The following is an 18,597-nucleotide window of genomic DNA, read 5'->3' as shown; positions in this document are numbered from 1 at the left end:
TAGAAAACGGTATGGAATATGGTCAAACTCCAGTTTTTGCTGCATGACTGAATCACACAAGGCATCTTTTCTATTAGAAATAACATGCCATCCCAAATACATATTAATGAATTAGGCACTAAAGTTACTTTCGCAAGTCCCTGTTCTTAGTTAGGTTTAGGCTCTTAAATCTGTTTGATGATGTGGTATTCGATGATTAGTAAAGGATCATGGTTATCGTCACTCCCCATAACGGTAGATGTTGAAAAATGGTGATTTGGGAGTGATCTCATGTGTTATAAACCTTTTCATCACATACTGCTAGGAGAGAAGGGGTATCTTAGATATGTAGGAGATTTGAAAAAAGCAAAAAAAAAAAACGCCCCAAAAAAATTTACTCCCCAGGAATTAGTATGGTAGAGATGTGTTAGATAACACGCCTACAGTGGAGCTGTATAGAAATAAAAAAAAAGCATTAGAACTATTTTGTTGTGATTTTGCCTTTAATTTGCCAAATGTTTGTATGTGTGTCTCCTTTAAACAGACTTTATAAGGGGATCGCAGGCTACTGCAGTGCATATCGTGGAGATGTTTGCCGCACAATATTGCACGACGATTTGCTGGTTTTCTTTAACTCGTCCTTCTCAAACCCCGAGGACACGCAGGAGTACTTTCTTCAGAGCTGGTGGGCAGAGGTAGAAGGGCTCAGTGGGGTGTGCAGTCCTGCATTACGCTCATTGCTCTGCCACACTTCCTTTCCTGACTGCAACCCATCAGGGCTAGGACCTGCACCAAAACCTGTCTGCAGGTAGTATTGTTCTCCGAGGTCTACCTTTCTCTTTGTTTTTGCACAGTGTAGAAATAAAACTGAATGGGTTGATATAAGTTGTGCACAACATATGGTTGTATAGAAGGCCAGGAGTGCTGAAAGAAAAACATAAATAAATATTTGATTAAATGTCTCATTAATTAATTAAAATTGGAAATACATGTATACATAAAAAAATCAAATTTAATTATGTAAATATGTCATCAATTGTTGACAACATATTTAATTATTTTATGGTTCCTGTGTTGCAGTGTATCTTATCTGTAACTGTCACTGAAGCTCAACCATAGGCCCTAATATTTGGTGGGTTACCATAGAAAATGAATCTAGACAGACTGATCCCAGATAATGGTGATAATATTAGTTAGGAAGTAGTTAGCTTGATTTGTTTTTGGAAAAAATAGAGACTATCTCTGAAAATGCTCCAATGTTTTCAACCTCCACTGACCCTCTGAGTGAAGGGTAGTAGTGATGGGATTTCCGGCTCTTTTTAGAGAACCGGCTCTTTCGGCTCGGCTCACTAAAAAGAGCCGGCTCTTTCGGCTCCGAACCGCCTCTTCAGGTTGTTTTGTTGCTTTAATTAATTTATTATTAACAATAATATAAAATTATGCACAAAAGGAATTACTAATGTAAAAAAAAAAAGTGGTTTTATTTATATAAATGTATATGGTGGCCCCTAGAGACAAAGCAAGTACAAACTCCAAAAAGCACGTACAAATTCCAAAACACATTTCTAGCATTAACTGAACTTCCAAAACAAAGCTACCTAGATCACTTAAATTACACAATTGAAAGCATATGTGTATTGTTTGTGTATTTATATACAAGCACTCATATATATTCAAATAATAAAAAAAAAAAAAGTTCATTTACCTGTTACTACCACACACCAAATCCGGTCGTTGGTACTTGCTGGCTTGTGTAGCCACTAGGTAACAAAAGCTCAACACTGCGCCTAGCATCCTGGAGCACTTCTGTTGTCTTTTATACGTGTTTTGGAGTTTTTACGTGCTTCTGAGTTTTTACGTGTTTTGGAGTTTTTACGTGTTTTGGAGTTAGTACGTGCTTTGTCTTTAGGGGCCACTGTAAATATACTTTTATTTATTCACTCCACATAAAATGTAATAAATAAATCATATAATACAAAAACCAACTAGTCACAGTTCAACTTTAAACTATTTAAATTTTCAGCTTTTTCCTTTTAAACAAATTTAAAGTGAAACAACACAAAACACTGCAAACCACAACACAATTAAATATAAATTAAAATATGAAAACAAAACAAGATGCATATTCTCTGTCATATGGGCCTGCATAAATAAACTTTCTGAATCCTTTATCATCTGCAACTGAAAATAGCTGTGGATGATTACTATACCTTTCTAATGTGACATTGTGGTCCCTGGCTCTCTTTCTCTCTCTGTCCCTCCCGTTCTGTTCCTGTGCTACTGAGTGTAACTACCGCCCCTCCCCCCTCTGCCTAGCCCAAAGTACAAGGCTCGCGTGCAGAGTGAAGCAGAAAAAAAGTGCGAGAGGGAGAGGGTGAGAGAAAGAAAAAAAACCCCACGGCTTGCTATAAGGAGCCGGATCGTGTGGTTCACGTCAAAGACCCGGCTCTAAGAGCCATTTCGTTCGCGACCGACACGTCACTAACGGGTAGCATAATTCACTTCTAAAGTCTAACAATGCTTGTCTTGTTTTTGGTTTAAATTGGTGTTTTATTTATTTTAAAGCAAATTGGTTAGGCTAACATTAAAATTAAGCTTCATAACTTTATAGTTTTAGTGAACTTTAAATCAAATCAAATCACTTTTATTGTCACATCACATGTGCAGGTACATTGGTACAGCACATGTGAGTGAAATTCTTGTGTGCGAGCTTCACAAGCAACAGAGTTGTGCAAAATACAATAATGTAAACAAGCAAAATACAAGAATTGGCTACATCTGAAACTAATAAATATATGTACAATATATAATAGTATATGCATTTCTGGATGTGTATACTAAATATTTTTCTACACGTGTGTGTGTGTGTGTGTGTGTGTACACATATTTTACAAATTAAATAGAGTAAACAATAAATAAAATATATAAAAATATACAGAGTTGAATATGTGCAAAACAGTGGCATTACTGTACAGTATGGAGTGCATAATGTTAAAGTTCCAGTAGTGAAGGTGAGGTGTCTATGACGTGTTCAGCAGTCTGATGGCCTGGTGGAAGAAGCTGTCTCTCAGTCTGCTGGTACGGGACCGGATGCTGCAGAACCTCCTTCCTGATGGAAGTAGTCTGAACAGTTTATGGCTGGGGTGACTGGAGTCCTTGATGATCCTCCCCGCTTTCCTCAGGCACCGCTTCCTGTAGATGTCTTGGAGGGAGGGAAGCTCACCTCCAATTATCCGTTCAGAGCACCGCACTACTCGCTGGAGAGCTTTGCAGTTGTAGGCGGTTGTAGTTGTAATGTCTCATTTTCAGTATATTTTGAATACTCATTATCTCATTATCTCATCTTTATTTCAAGATGTTCAGATGAGTTGGAACAACTTATTTTTAATTTAAAATAAAAATTTTAATATGAGGACACAAGCATTTTCACCAGGATCTGGACTAGCATAACGGTGACTGATCTCAAGCGAGCTCCAGAAATGATAAATTTTTCTATATTTAATATTTAATCAACTAAATTCCGAACATGAGCTGTCTGTTTTGAAAGTTTTGAAAAAGCCTGCTAGAGTAAAAATAAATAAATTAATAAACTAACATTAACAAGTGATATACATCTTTTTTTCAGTAAGAGTTATACATACATGCATGATGGTTTTAAGAAAGAGCTGCTTAACAGTCTGTTGATTAAACAGTAATATTTAATTTAATTTAATATACTGCTGTACAGTTCTCAATCACTTTTTAAAAAATCAGTTTACTTATTTCAAATTCTCATTACTTAATGATGCATAATTAATTAGTATTATTAGTATAAGTATTTATTTATTTCAGTTTGGCACTTTTGGCCCTCCACAGATTTGGACCCATTCAGATTTATTAAACAAAAGAAAGAATCACTGAATCTGATACACCTTTTCTTCATAAACAGAGAACACTGCCTGGCAGTGAAGGAGCTGTACTGCCATAAGGCGTGGCTGATATTAGAAGGCAGCAGTTCAGTCCAGTCTGGACTCTTCAGCTCTCTCACCGGGTCCCAGGCTCCCGTTTCACTGCTGCCAAAATGTCAGACCTTACCAAGTCTTTACACAGACCCTGATGGTTGTACATATGTTCCTTTTGCAGGTAAGACAACCTGAAGTGAAGTTTAATTAGTTTGTTGAACCACTTTAGTTGTAAAAATTGTTAGTTTGGTAGTTGTAAAATAAGTTGGGCAAAGACTAACGTATTTAAGAGCAAACTGACCTTGTGTTCTCTTGCACAAGTCTGTTAAATTAAAGATTTTTTTGTTTTTGTTTTTTAAAAAGAACATTGACTTCTGCTTTCATTAAACTAAAAAAAAAAAAAAGTAGCTATGAAAAGTAAGTGAAGCATTATGTAAAAGAAAGTTGGCTGGGTACAGCTGTGTGTGCTAAGGGCCAAATAAAGCATGGTCTGCTACACTGCAGGTCATTGATACTGATGAGGTCATTAAGAGGGTTTGTCTGAATTGAGCCAAAATATATAGCTGCAGGTGTGTGTATCTCTGTGTTTGTGTGTTTCAGTGAATCAGTACTGATCTTCTGGTTCAAATGACTTCATAGTAGGGCTGCCACAATTAGTCGACTAGTCACGATTACATCGACTATCAAAATCGTCGACGACTGATTTAATAGTCGACGCGTCGTTTGAAGCTTTGTAAGATCCCAAAAGACGCAGGAATAAGTAGTAGGATTTAAGAGTGTAATAACGGACTGAAACAGAAAATGGCAGCACTGCATGTACAAGGATGCCAGCTGCCGTTAAACCCCGAAGAAGAAGAAGTAGCTCTGTCCCAGAATTCATAGCGCAGCCCAGCTCAGTTTCCAACAATGGCGACAGCTAGTTAGGTTTAATATTACTCTTATTATTCTTTCTGGGTCACAAAATAAACGTTTAACATATTTCCAGGCGAGAATGTAGTTGTGTAAACTTCAAATATCTGCTTGGTTTATCAAGAAACCACATATTTTCAAAAGCACTCTGACGTTTTTGGAGACGTCTGTTACCCACTAGCTCGATAGCTAGCCGGGGGTCAAGGCTCACTAGAGCTGGTGAGAACACCGGACTCCCGGCAAAACGTTTTCAAACCCACCGCCGTCTTTCGCTACTCAGGTTAAATATATATAAGTCACTTAGATAACTTAAACATGTTATTGTTTGGCTTTTTTTAGTATTTTATTTGTTCCTGAGTAAATCGGTTTGGCTGAGATTAAAGTTATCGTTTTTACACAGCTGAGCAGACAACTGATTATCAGAAGTGTGAGATGCTTGAGAATATACTCCGGTGTCCTGTTATATTTTAGATAGCAAGGAGTTTATTAAACTTCACCGAAACAATCTGCAGATTTCATTAAAATTTAATAAACTATCATCTTGTCTTTATTTTTAGTTAGCACATACCTTAAACACTTAAAGCTGTAAGCTAATGATAGTTATATAAGAGCAGATGCTGCTGGTGCAATAAGCTGTACGTTTTACGTCCAACGGATGCATGATCTGATTAGTTGACTAATCGCAAAAATAATCGGTGACAACTTGACTATCAAAATGATCGTTTGTGGCAGCCCTACTTCATAGTTCCTCTTCTTCTCAATATTTAGATTAATTTTTCTTAATCTTTTCTACATTCAGACATCAAGAAAGATCTAATTACAAGTAAGTACAAAATTTTTTCAGTACATCACAATGAATTTGTTTCTAGCTGCCATAATTAGTCCAATGCAAAAATGAATTACTCTATTATTTGAAAAAGTAATTGCTACAGTTAACATTGTTATCTTACGGTAAACTGTTCTGTTTGACATCAACAGGAACATGTTACAATGACCGAGGTTATTTCTACCAGGGTAGTGTGAATGTAACCAGGTCTGGGACACCATGTCAACCATGGAACCAACAGGTATTGTTGTCTTTGGGTACATTTGCGTAAACGTTCCTAGAGCTACAAAACTACTTAGATATTTTATAACTAAAGTATAAAACCAGCAAAAGTATGAAATAACCACATGTAATCAAAAAACAGGACACACTTGAGTGTTTTCAGCTGATTTTAACCAAGAAAAGATGCTTCACTGATATTTTGAGTGTGTGTGTGTTTTAGGTTTTATGTATGTTCAGTTTTATATTAAAACATTCCTTTCCCTTACTCAGAAGCAGAAAAGCATACAAAAATGCTTACATGTGCAAACAACAGCAAATACAGCGTCACACAAATGTGTTAATCACACACACACACACACCCACCCACACACGCACGCACTCTTCCTGTAGCCCAAAAGCCCCTTTATGTTTTTATGGCTTTGCTCAGTGAGAGGGTCTGTTTGGGTGAACTGTTACTACTCTCCCGTGCAGTGTGTGTGTGTGTGTGTGTGTGTGTGCCAGGTCAGCAGAGAGGGAGGGACTCATTATGTCACATCCTGCCTCTGGAAGCAATTAGCTCTCACACGCATATGTTCCACATGCTCCGTCACTAAAACACACGCACACACACACCCACTCCCACTTCAGCATATTGGATTTGCTCACGCACATATACTCTACTATCTGCTAACTGCGAAAAAGCTTGCTTTCTAATGCAGTTCTCAAATGTTAGTACTTACACTTATGTTTACTACTGAACTGTTGTTGTTTTATTCTTCGTAAACACCCCAAACTATGTGTGCACAAGACCACATGAAGAAAACATATGAATACCACATTTAACCGTGTCTGATGTAAACAAGTAAACATAAACACATAGGTTCGGTTTTGTATTCTACAAGAATTATATTCAGTTCAACCATCTTCACTCTTAAAACCAGTGACATGTTTACTGTTCTCAATACTGGATGACATTGGCCAGAGATGCTTGTGTGTCTGTGTGCATGGATTGGTTTGTGCAGAAATATAGTCACTGTATATTACATGTATTTATGGGAAAGTCAAGACTAGTACCACTATACCACTAAATGTGCAGTTATTTTAGCTTCAGAATGTTAACACCCTTTCTCTGCAAAATTGAAATGTATTTTAATTAAAGGCAGGCACTGGAAAAATTACCAAAAAAAGAAAAAAAATCCTTCTCCAGAATCCTATTGTGGTAAAGGGCTCATTTCATAAAACATTCAACAAACAAGTGTCAACTTGTAATATGAGCTCATCTTCTTTCGTGGTAAATTTCAATGTATGTCAAAAACAGAATCACGCCTGAGCTTGGTGAGAGTTATGTAGGAATAATAAGATTACCTGCACTGTATGAAGGGTGATCATTTGTGGGGGGAAAATGCAGACAATCCCGTGGAATTGAATGTTGAATACTGAAAGTAAAAAGGTGGCATTGACTGTTTTATTTTTTTTATTTGAACTGTAAGACTTTACAAATACCCTTTAGTTTGCATCCTATCTGCTAATTTGAATTAAAATTAGCTCACTTTGCACTGTTATAGCATAGTGACAATAACAATGCACACCGTCCTTTCAATTAGAATGTTCTAATCATCTAAGCTCTATGCATGGCACTATGATAAGAACAATAGTCTATTCCACATATATGCTTATCCAGCCTTATTTTTCCTTTTCTAAGATAGTCTTGTTTAAATTCTAGATTCATTCCAGAAGATTTTTTAAAGTCTTATCTCTAAGACATTAGGGAAAATGTTAGCTCCTTTACATAGCCATTTACAACAGATTGGACTAGTGTAATTTTTTGTTTAGACATGATATTGTACAAATGAAGAAGCCTGGATTTTCCGAGTGTGTTTTTTAATACCATAATCTTGAATTGTGAACACAGACTTGTCAAATTACTCATACATTTGAGAGGCAGGTCTGAATTGACATCATAAACTTCGTAAGTGTTACCGGAAAACAGAGGGCTTGGTAAGTGGTAAGTGCAGAAGCACTAAAGGGAGCAGGGCTTAGCAAACCAGTGCTGTGTGTTGTCTGTACTAGGACAATAGGATTGAAGCTATAAAGAAGACAGAGTGACATCAGGAAGTTAGGCTTTAGTCCATGCTGCTTCCAGGAAAAGACTGTTACTTTCTGATATAATGTCCTGGCTGAACATAAGTCAGAAGGTGAGCTGTTAAACATGATGGAATCATTTTGATGATTAAGCTGAAGTTCCTGGCCAGCACCAAAGCTTTCATTTCCTCCTTGTAAGCAGCATATACCACCATTATTGGGGTAATGTCTCTTGTAACAATTCTCCCAAGGCAATGTTAATGTGATTGCACAATTTTGAACTCAACAACCATTTTTTTTCAGTAGATGTTTTCAGATAGACCTTGGTGCTTGGGGATGTGTACTTTACAAGTTCATAAATTTACTTGCATCTCATTGTCATTTTATTATAGAAAATCAGACAAGATTTGTGTTAAATATAAACATCAGAGTGAAATCAGAGGGTGTTAAACTAAGAGTCACACCCAAAGTGTGATACATTATAGGGCAAAGTAGCTGTCCCATAACAAAATGACAGCCACACTGAAGTACAAGACGCAGAGTAAGGAGTTAATAAAAAATATATAGTCTGGTTACAACAGTATGTATGGTCTGACACATCCTTTGTTTAAAGATTGGAAAGTAAGAATGGTAGGCAACTGACCAAACCACTGAGGTACATATGCCAAAGTCCATCCTTCAAAATAAAATTAAAAATTAAAAAAATGTTTTGAATTATTTTTTTAATCAGTAGCTTTCATTGCCCCCAAAATTGGGGCTTTAGCCTTTAGCCCCACCCCTTTGCTTTGTCTTCTATCTTCCACACATCAGAGAGCATATGCTTTACATAAATATTTTCATAATACAAATGATCCCTAATCAGCTCTTTGAGTTTTATAGGAAATGAGCAGAACACTGTAATGCTCCACAACATATGCTATTCTGCTTAGAATGACTTCTGTCTCATAAAAATCACATTTCCGTTCAGCACAAACATGTAAACTGTAAATGTACATGATACATGAATGGAGTAACTTTGGTGCCATTTTGTGCTGAGTCATAGAAATACTGCAGACGATGATTCACAACTTTATTGCAGGGGAAAACATTGCTAACGAACTAAACATACTATACAACACTGTCATTCTCATGGTATATATATGACTCGGCGTAAGAATCATCCATAAAATAATAACACAGTGGCCACTAATTAAACATTAAAAAGGGTCGAGTTCTCTGCAGGAAATGCAACTTGATCCACTGCTGGGGATTACTTACCAGCAGAGATCATTTGTTTATGCTCCAAAACCCCCTTTTCTGCTAGAAATCCTCTCTCTCTATGGATCTAGAGTGTTGCAGAATAGTGTTGCAAAATGCCTGCAGGAAGAAGATTGGGGAGGATGGTTGGTTGTATGAAGTGTTACACTTTGACAATGGAGGCTTGCATCCCATTTCCTGCCAAATGTCAGTGTATTATCTTGAAAGGCGATGACAAATGGCCTAACTTGTCATTCTAGTGCGAAGACCTGTTGTTTTAAGCATTCCTGGCACCAGTTAGGAATCAACCCCATGCTGTTGACTTCACACGTTCAGCTACAGCAACATGTGTTGAACCCAACATTTTCAGTTCATGTCTTCATGTCTCTTGGGATGGAGTTGGCCATTGCTCTTTTTATGATTAAAGCTCATGACATACAAGCCCACCAGATGTTCCATATTTAAGTTGGCAGTCTAGATTCCAGGAACAGTCATGCAACCCCTAATGTCCCTCACAATAGCCCATGGTTATGGAGCTGTAACCTTACTACACAGAACAGAACCTGGAAGAAATATTTGGAAGGTCATCTTAGCTTCACTTTTGATTTGAGACTCACCAGTTTTAAAAACTATCCATCCAAATCAATTCTTTCTTTCACAGAAAACTCACTAGAACTGATCCCTCAGCAAAGGTAGATTTCCTCTTTACCCCCTCGGAATACAGGGTCAGCAACAGAACAGAAAAGAGATCATGCATTACACAGACTCCAGCCCTGTACTCACAGGTTGCAAACCACGTTTATTCACCAATTAATATACTTAACCGTCCTTGTTGCAGTATGTATGTTGGTGATTTTTCTTTTTCTATTTTATTCCTCTTAGTGGGAAAGGCCTGAGAAAGTGTTTCTCTTTTTTGATCCTTACTACTGTGCTTTATCCTGCAGGTTCCCCACCAGCACCATTTATCAGTGGATGTCATTCCAGAGTTGAAGAATTCAGGCAATCACTGCAGGAACCCAGGAGGAATCAGTGACAAGCCCTGGTGTTATACCTTAAATCCGAACATACGCTGGGAGTACTGTGCTGTTCCACAGTGTGGGGAAACAAGCATAGCATCAGGTACTGCCCTCTGCATTCAGAACTTTTTTCCCCACTTCACCTGTTTACAGTTCCTGTTTTCTTTACACTTGAAACCAACACTTCACCTACAGTAGACTAAAAGCTACCCAGTAGCCAAAACTTTGACTGCACAATCTGGATTTTAGACAACAGAGTTCTAGATTTGTCATTTTTCCAAGTTTAGTGACTTTTCCTATATCTGTGCTTTTAAGTAGTGAAGCCAGAGTCTAGAGACCCTCTCCAGACTCCTCGTTTCCCTCCCGTGACCACAACGTCATCTCCAGCTTACTCAATGTCTGTCATCGTCGTTATCCTGACTGCTCTTGCAACTGCAGTATTTCTTGCCATTATCATTCTTGGCTGCCGCAGATGGAAGAAGCAACTGAGGAATCGGAAGAGGTAAAAGAAAGATGATAAAGATGGAATATGTTTCTTTATCTAGTGTCTGTTTTTATCCTTGTAATGCTCACGCTTATATTTATTTATTTTTATTAGAAGAGTAATAGAGACCCCGATGTTGAACGCCCTTCCATCAGAGCTATTGCTCGATCGACTCCACCCTAACCCCATGTACCAGCGCGTTCCTCTGCTGCTGAACTCAAAACTGTTGGCCCTTGAGTATCCCCGAAATAATATTCAATACGTCCGAGATATCGGGGAAGGAGCCTTTGGACGAGTTTTCCAAGCCAGGTGAGAAAGAAGAGAGAACTGGGGAAATACAGCATGGACAAAAGAAGAGATGAACAAATATGATAAAAAGAGAGATTAAGGGGAAGCAAGAGTATTTCTCATCAAATGGTTAGAGATCTAAAAGGATGTTTTCTTCCAGCGCAGCACTGCTTTTGCACACTAATATTTAATATTGCCATGTCATAATCATAATCGCATCCAGGGACTAAGCTGATGATGCTGATATGTCTAAGGCAGAGGGAAAGGGCAAGGGAATGAGACAGGATTGAGAAGGATGACATGGCTAAACAAGGTCACTGGTCATTTTGAGAACTGCTGCGTCATTCACAAAGTCACAAGGCAAGCTGTTACAGGTGTCACTTTCACTGCACCCTGAGCCTGTTTACAGCATGACATGAATGTTGCAAACCTATCTCTTTAATCACACTCAATACCAGAGCTGGGTCATATTTCTAAAAAGTCATAAATCGGTCATGAGCATGAATCTAATTTTTTTAGGCTTGATAGATAGCAGTCGTCAGGAGTTTGTAGCGCTCGTTATCAGTCAGAATGTTGTAATATTGGTGTAATCTGCTTAAATTCAGATGACATACAGTGGCATGACTCCATGAAGCAAACATATAGCAGAGCCACTGAACCTATCAAGCCTCTTTGACAGTTTTTTGTAGTTTACTAAAATAACCCAAATCCAATTATTTTTTGGTTGTATTTTACAAGGTTTACTGAATACAGGATTTCACAATCACAGCTATCTATAATTGTTTGCTGTCACAGCCAAGAATTCAGGACAGCAGAAGTAAATCAGTTTAGATCTTCTCGATATAGGTTTTTCAACTTTGTTAGACTCCCTGTTATTCATGCAACACAGCCTTGTCACCCATATGACGTCCATGACTGTGCTACAAAATAAAGAATGTAAAGCCCAATGCTCAACTGCCTGTTTTGAAAACTAAAAAAAGTATTTGATTAATACAAGAAAAAAGGAATCTCAATTTAAATAGAATTTCTTATTGTGTTGTAAGTAACATGATTATAACAAGTCAACTCAAAGCAACACACGATAGACAACATTTAAGAAGCCACATAAATATAATGCAATAGATAAACGGAGGCAACAAATCACATCATATGATAGCTTGATCACAGAGCAGTACAATAATAGCATGCAGCATTATGACAGTAGCACCTGAGTGCATAGTCAGTCAAATCTGAGAGATGTCCTTAAGGCTAGATGATAATCCCTCGTTGAAAACTAGAAAGATGCAGTATATAGACACCTCTGGGACCATAATGCGCACACTGACTTACATGAACACAAATACATACTCTAACGCACACACTTGTATGATTATACAACTATGATATGAAACCTCCAAAACAGAAGTTTCACAGGAATAAACTCATATGCACATGAAGTACACAGTATGTATGTGCATTCTTTAGTACAATGTAATGTATGCATCTCAATCTAAATCAAAAGCAAACACAAGCTGTTTCCTGTGTGCACATTCACTTAGTAAATACATGACTATAGAGTGCACTTAATCATTTGTGACACACACACACACACACACACACACACACACACACACACACATACACACAGAGCCACGTGAAAGATAGTTACTTAAATAGACCTGAGGAAAAAATAACTTCTTCTCTGACATCAGCGCTTCAGTCTGTTTTTTGTGTGACTCTACAGTATGTGTGTGATATCATTGTTTTTATCAAGATTATTGTCCCAGCTATATCTACTTTAGGAAACATCATTTTGCGCCTGAGCCAACAGAGGAAGTATTTCTCTGTAGACCTATTAGCATAAATATGTGTTCATATATGTGTTTCATTCATATTTCTAACGCTTAAATAGCTGTGTTGTTTACTTAGACACTTTTGGGTAAAGCTAAAATACACATTTGAAACATATGGTAACAAAAGTCTGGTTTATGCATTAGTGACAAAAACATTAACAATACAATAGAAATACTGATAATATAATATTTTCGTGCTCAGTTCATGAATATCTTTGTTTGTGTCTGTTTCAGAGCTCCAGGCCTGCTACCCATGGAGTCTTTCACAATGGTTGCTGTGAAGATGTTGAAGGAGGAAGCTTCAGCTGACATGCAGAATGACTTCCAGAGAGAGGCAGCACTCATGGCCGCATTTGACCATCCAAACATAGTTCGACTCTTAGGTTAGTGTGTGCTTGTGTGCAAACGAGAGAGAAAAAGTGTGCAACGAAAAATCTGATTTCCAAAGAGACAACGGTCACAGATGGAGCTTACATTGAATAATTGCCGAATCCCTGAGTTTACTTCAGGGAGAAGTAAAGTAAAGTGGAAAAACAGAAACATGGAAATGGAGGAAGAAGAAAAAAACTCAAACAAGATTGAAAAGACAGAATTGGACATGTAAAAACTGATAGAAATCGACATTTATTATTTGGTTTCAGAGTTTTGTGGCCTGAAAGTGCATTTAGGTATCTAAAATAAATCAGTTATTTAAAAGAAGCCGGACCAAACAAAGAGCTTTTGAAAAGAATGCTTTTCAACTCATAGAAGAGTCTTTTGGGTCATTTAAAATAATATTTCTATTCAGTTGTTAGTTTTCACCTGCTTATGTTAAGCAACAATTTAACAATAAACTTTCAAAAAACTGTAGAGCTTTCATTAAAAAGAACTAAATAATAAAATTAAAAAGAAAAGATTGCCTCTTAGTATTTCCCTGAGTCTGATTTTCCAAACAGCAATTTTTCGGAAAGAATTCACTCTCTTCAGATGCTTTTTTTTGTTTGTTTCCCGCTGTGGACCTATCAAAGTCCGAGAATAATCCACATAGTGCTGTTTGCCAGTAAACAAGTGCTGACTGACAACTAATGTGCCTTTGTTGGCCAATATAAAACAAATGTGCTCTATTAAAATTCCGTATCTTCACTAATGCAGCTTATCTAATCTAATACAAACAGCTCACATCCAAATATATTTCCAGGAAGACATTTGGAGATACAGCATAGTTGGTGCAGTCAGCGAGTAAACAGAGCTGTTGATCACTGGCTGTGCTCAAAGAAGTTTTCTTTTGCAGCTCCAGTCGTTGTGCAATATATTTCTTCAAAATTAGCATTCAGTCACTCCCTCACTCACTATTTTTTGTTATTTTCTGAGTGGCATTTTAGATGACTCATCTGGAGAGTGATACACTAAGAGCAAAGACTCTGGTGTGCATGAAACTGGAGTTGATTAGATTATTTCCTTAACCTTTAATTATCCTCTAGACTAATAATACAGCCGTAAATCATGTGCAGGAATATATGCATCATCCAAAACACGAATGCGTCAGAATTAGATATACCATAAGTCTACATGTGTCTTGTGCCGTGTGTGGCCTCTGTCTTCTATATATTTAGCAATGAGTGAAACATTTTAATCCAGCTACCGTCCTTTAGCAAAGGTCACTGGCACTAAATTACAACTTGTTTCCCCCACCCTGTACACAGAAGCATATACACCCAGCCACCTTCACACACAAACACACACACACGATAATTGTTCTCTGGTGAGCTGTTCTATCTAGTGACCCACAGGATATGAATTAAGTGAACATGACCTCCAACCTCCTCCTCGCCCCTAAAGTTCATTGGAAGTATGTTGCAATCGCAAAAAAAGTGAACTACAACTAAATACAAATACTTTAGCTTCTGGCTTCAGTTGTTCAGAAAGTTTAATATAGATCAGAATAATTTGGATTTGGATTAAGAAATCTCACATTTCACGATCCAGGATCAGGTATTCAGTCCCACTTTTCTGCCTGTACAATTATCTTAACAAATGAGTGAATACTTTAATTTTTTTTTATTTGTATAAATAAAAAAAGTTCATCACTCAATTAAAGAAAAAAGATTCAGATTTCTTCATTTAACAATTTTTTTCTTTATCTTTACCAGATGAAAATGTCTTCAGTGCACTTTCATCTGCTAAGGAAGAGAAACTGTGCTTGGGATTGTCTCAGTTCATGGTATCATTATAATTAGAACGATGTGATTAATGGATGTTTCATAAATGATGCTACATAAAATAAAACTGGATCCAAGTTTTCTCAATCCTAAATTCCTGAAATAACTGTGTGCTCAAAATAACAGAGAAATAATAATAGTAATGATAAAAGAGTGGATTACATAAGGTTGTCTCATTCCACAATTTTGAAAATTTTGAATCTATTTCAACATTTTTGATCCAATCAGATTTTAAAAAAGATTACATCTGACCAACTGTGCGCTGAAGTACAGTGTTCCAACTCTGTGTTCCACCACTGAGCTGCACCTATATGAGCACTCCCTTACTTGCAGTGGACATCCCTGGAGGGCAGTGCCAAATGCAGTCCAAGGGCTGCCTGTGCAGTGATTTTCCGTCTAGCTAAATAAGGCCCTTCATTGATTTCCCCAGAATTCAGCATGACACATTTCATAATTTGTGTGGCTTTGGAACCTCAACAAGGAGGGGAAATAAATGTTACTGGGTTTGAACAATGTTTAAACTGATTTAAAATGACCAATGGGCCATTGAGCTTCCAGTTTCTTTCATTGAAAAACAGAAGCAATAGTAAATGCAGTCAATCAAAATTATAACTGCGGCCAATAATAAGTTGGTACATTTCAATGCACTAACTGCATAAATTACACTATTCATGCACTAAAGTGAGAAGAAAAGAAGAGTGAACTGAAGGCACTGTTTGAAAGTGGTGTATTTCTGTTCATCTAGCAATATATTTTTAAACTTGTGCTCAAAAGAACTGAAACTTTTTTGTGAACCATACGGATGGCAGACCGGAGGGCTAGTCTTGGCAGTGTGTGCTCACAAGCTGCAACAAGTACTCACAGGAATGGAAGAACAAACAAGCAGACAGACACTCTTTTATAGAGTTGTAGTAAATAAGGAGGAAATAAAGTAGGATGAATTTTGTCACTTTTGTCAAGATCCTGTTTCACCAAAGACCTCATTCATATGCTTGATTTTTGTTTTGTTTTTTAAAGTTGACATCTCACTCCTGCAGTTTAAGTTTTTATCCAATAAGTATGGAAGTTCTGTCAAATAAAGGTTGCATTCCCACTATATTCAGTATAAATTGGCATTTAACAAATAAATCCATGTCGTTTTAAAGATACTGTAGCACTGTTTGTGCTGTCCTCATCAAACATCCAAAGCCCGTGGAAGCCCTTACTGTTAAAAATGTAAACACAACATTTCAAATAACTTGTATTAATCACAAGTGATATTTATAACATGAGCAGCCTCAGTCATTACACTCTCAATTTAATAATCTGCCTTCATTTGCCATCATTTCCCCAAACCCAGCTCAGGAAAAAAAGTCCAAAAAAAGTAGAAACTTAATTTGCCAAAAATAAATATATCATATTTATATCAAAGATCCACTAAAGTAGATGTAAGAACTTATGCATGACTTATTTGTGAGTACATGCCCATCTGTGTTTATGTCTGGGTAATAGTTTTTTTTGGGGTTTTTTGGCATTTTAAGGTAAATGAACTCATTATGTGATACTGTAGAAGAAAAACTGTTAATTTAGTGTTTTCAGTGATGGGACTGATGTGTTTATGGTAAATATTTGTGTTTCTTCTTTAAAAACATCTGTGGTGGGAAAATAAAAGCGCTAATCTATATAATAGGCCATCAAATAGTTTCCTGTGTGCTCTCTCCTCAGGTGTGTGTGCAGTGGGTAAACCAATGTGTCTGATGTTTGAGTATATGGCCCATGGTGACCTCAACGAGTTCCTGCGTCGCAGATCTCCAACCCAGTCAGTGCGCACCCTCAGTCGTGCTAGCTTGTCGGGTCGCAGTTTCTCCTCTGAGCTGGAGACCGGGCTTCTCTCTTGTACAGAGCAGTTATTGATTTCCAAGCAGATTGCTGCAGGAATGGCATACCTGTCTGAGCGCAAGTTTGTCCATCGTGACCTGGCGACACGGAACTGCCTGGTTGGAGAGGAAATGGTGGTAAAGATTGCAGACTTTGGCCTCTCCAGAAACATCTACTCAGCTGATTACTACAAAGCCAATGAAAATGATGCCATCCCCATTCGCTGGATGCCTCCAGAGTCTATATTCTACAATCGCTATACTACAGAGTCAGATGTCTGGGCCTATGGTGTGGTGTTATGGGAGATCTTCTCCCATGGGATGCAGCCATATTATGGTATGGGTCATGAGGAGGTTATTTACTATGTGAGGGATGGTCACATCCTTTCCTGTCCTGAGAACTGTCCTTTGGAGCTCTATAATCTGATGAGGCTCTGTTGGAGTACACACCCATCAGACAGGCCTGGCTTCAGTAGCATACATCGGATACTAGAACGTATGCATCAAAACAGACTAAGCATGAATGCTCACACTGAAGCTGATGCTGACTGTTAACTGGTTTTCCCTGTACAAAAGGCATTGATTTTTAATGATTTAATGAATACTTACATTGGGCCCAAGCACTCAGTGCTGGGGAAAAATTATTTGTCTCCTTCATGATTTCTTATTTTATTTTATTTACTTTATTTAATTTCATTTTTGCATATTTGTTATACTTACATATTTCACTTGATCAACCACATTTTAATTTTAAATAGAAATAGCCAAAGCATGCAGTTTTTAAATGATGCTTTAATTTATTAAGCAGAAAATGCTATCCAAACCTGCATGGCCCTATGTAAAAAAGTAATTGCCCCCTAAACCTAATAACTGGTTGCACCACCTTTGGCTGCAAGAACTTGTACGACACTGTGGAGGAATTTTTTGCCCACTTTTCTTTGCAGAACTTAATTTACTGGAAGGTTTTCTAGTATGAGCAGTCTAAGGCAATCCTATACCACTCCAAAACCTTCGTTCTATGTGCTCTCAGTGGGCTGGCCACTCTTAGTAAGTGTCAGGACAAGTTTTCTTTATTTGTGGATAATGGCTTTAACTGTGATTTGCTGGAGTCCCAAAGCCTTAGAAATCCCTTTTTAACTCTTTCCACTCTTTTCAGTGAATTTGTTCACATTTATTCTTGGGTTTCTTGAGATCAAGGTAGGAATTATTTCATTTTAAGGACTTATAGCCTATTTCATTTAGTCAAACAGGTTCTAGTTAAGTTTTTTTTAATTTTTTTTTTATTTAACATGTCTGGTGTGATCCAGCCAGACCACAACATAAAGGTGACCCATCCTAATCAGACTTCAAGCAGCCACATCACACAGTTGGTACAATTTTACAATGATTTTTAAATGTTTTTAACAATATGTTATTTCTTTAGGATGGAACACTAATAAGGAGCTGAGTGTAACTTCATGGTGGCCTTTATACCAAAACAACAAACAAAAAGAAACAATCTGAAATATTTATCAAACTTACCTAAGCAAAAAAAAAAATAACCAAATTGCAATAACTGACCTCCGTACATAAGATAAGGAGAGAAAACTAAAATAAAAAGGCAGTCCACAGCAGCACTGTACTTTGCATGCTCAGCTGGTTAAGTAATTGCAGTCATTTTCTTTTTGCAGCTTGTCTGTTCAGGAGACTGAACATGGCCACATTGTAGTCATTCAGGATTTCAGTTTCTGACTGTTTACCGGGAGCTGT

At 37.3% G+C, this 18,597-nt stretch overlaps 1 protein-coding gene across 4 annotated transcripts in view; it reads left to right on the top strand.

The window, feature by feature from the left end:
• musk (muscle, skeletal, receptor tyrosine kinase) overlaps nt 1–18,389 on the top strand; it is a 31,087-nt gene extending 12,698 nt beyond the window's left edge. For 2 of the 4 annotated variants that reach the window (XM_085359681.1, XM_085359683.1), the window contains 9 exons: nt 524–787; nt 3,908–4,101; nt 5,629–5,652; nt 5,808–5,896; nt 10,119–10,293; nt 10,509–10,692; nt 10,789–10,983; nt 13,029–13,177; nt 16,697–18,389. In XM_085359681.1, coding sequence (XP_085215807.1) covers nt 524–787; nt 3,908–4,101; nt 5,629–5,652; nt 5,808–5,896; nt 10,119–10,293; nt 10,509–10,692; nt 10,789–10,983; nt 13,029–13,177; nt 16,697–17,403 — 1,981 coding nt within the window. In that variant the 3' untranslated portion in view covers nt 17,404–18,389. Of the gene's footprint in view, nt 1–523; nt 788–3,907; nt 4,102–5,628; nt 5,653–5,807; nt 5,897–10,118; nt 10,294–10,505; nt 10,693–10,788; nt 10,984–13,028; nt 13,178–16,696 lie in introns of all 4 variants that reach the window. The other 2 variants (XM_085359680.1, XM_085359682.1) reach the window with 1 other exon arrangement.
• Nucleotides 18,390–18,597: the final 208 nt, after the last annotated feature.

The sequence above is a fragment of the Diplotaxodon limnothrissa genome, linkage group LG7 (assembly GCF_057381915.1).
Source record: "Diplotaxodon limnothrissa isolate DT_005_m linkage group LG7, D_limnothrissa_male_GT1.1, whole genome shotgun sequence".
NCBI lineage: Eukaryota > Metazoa > Chordata > Actinopteri > Cichliformes > Cichlidae > Diplotaxodon > Diplotaxodon limnothrissa.
This window is presented reverse-complemented; position numbering and strand designations above follow the sequence as displayed.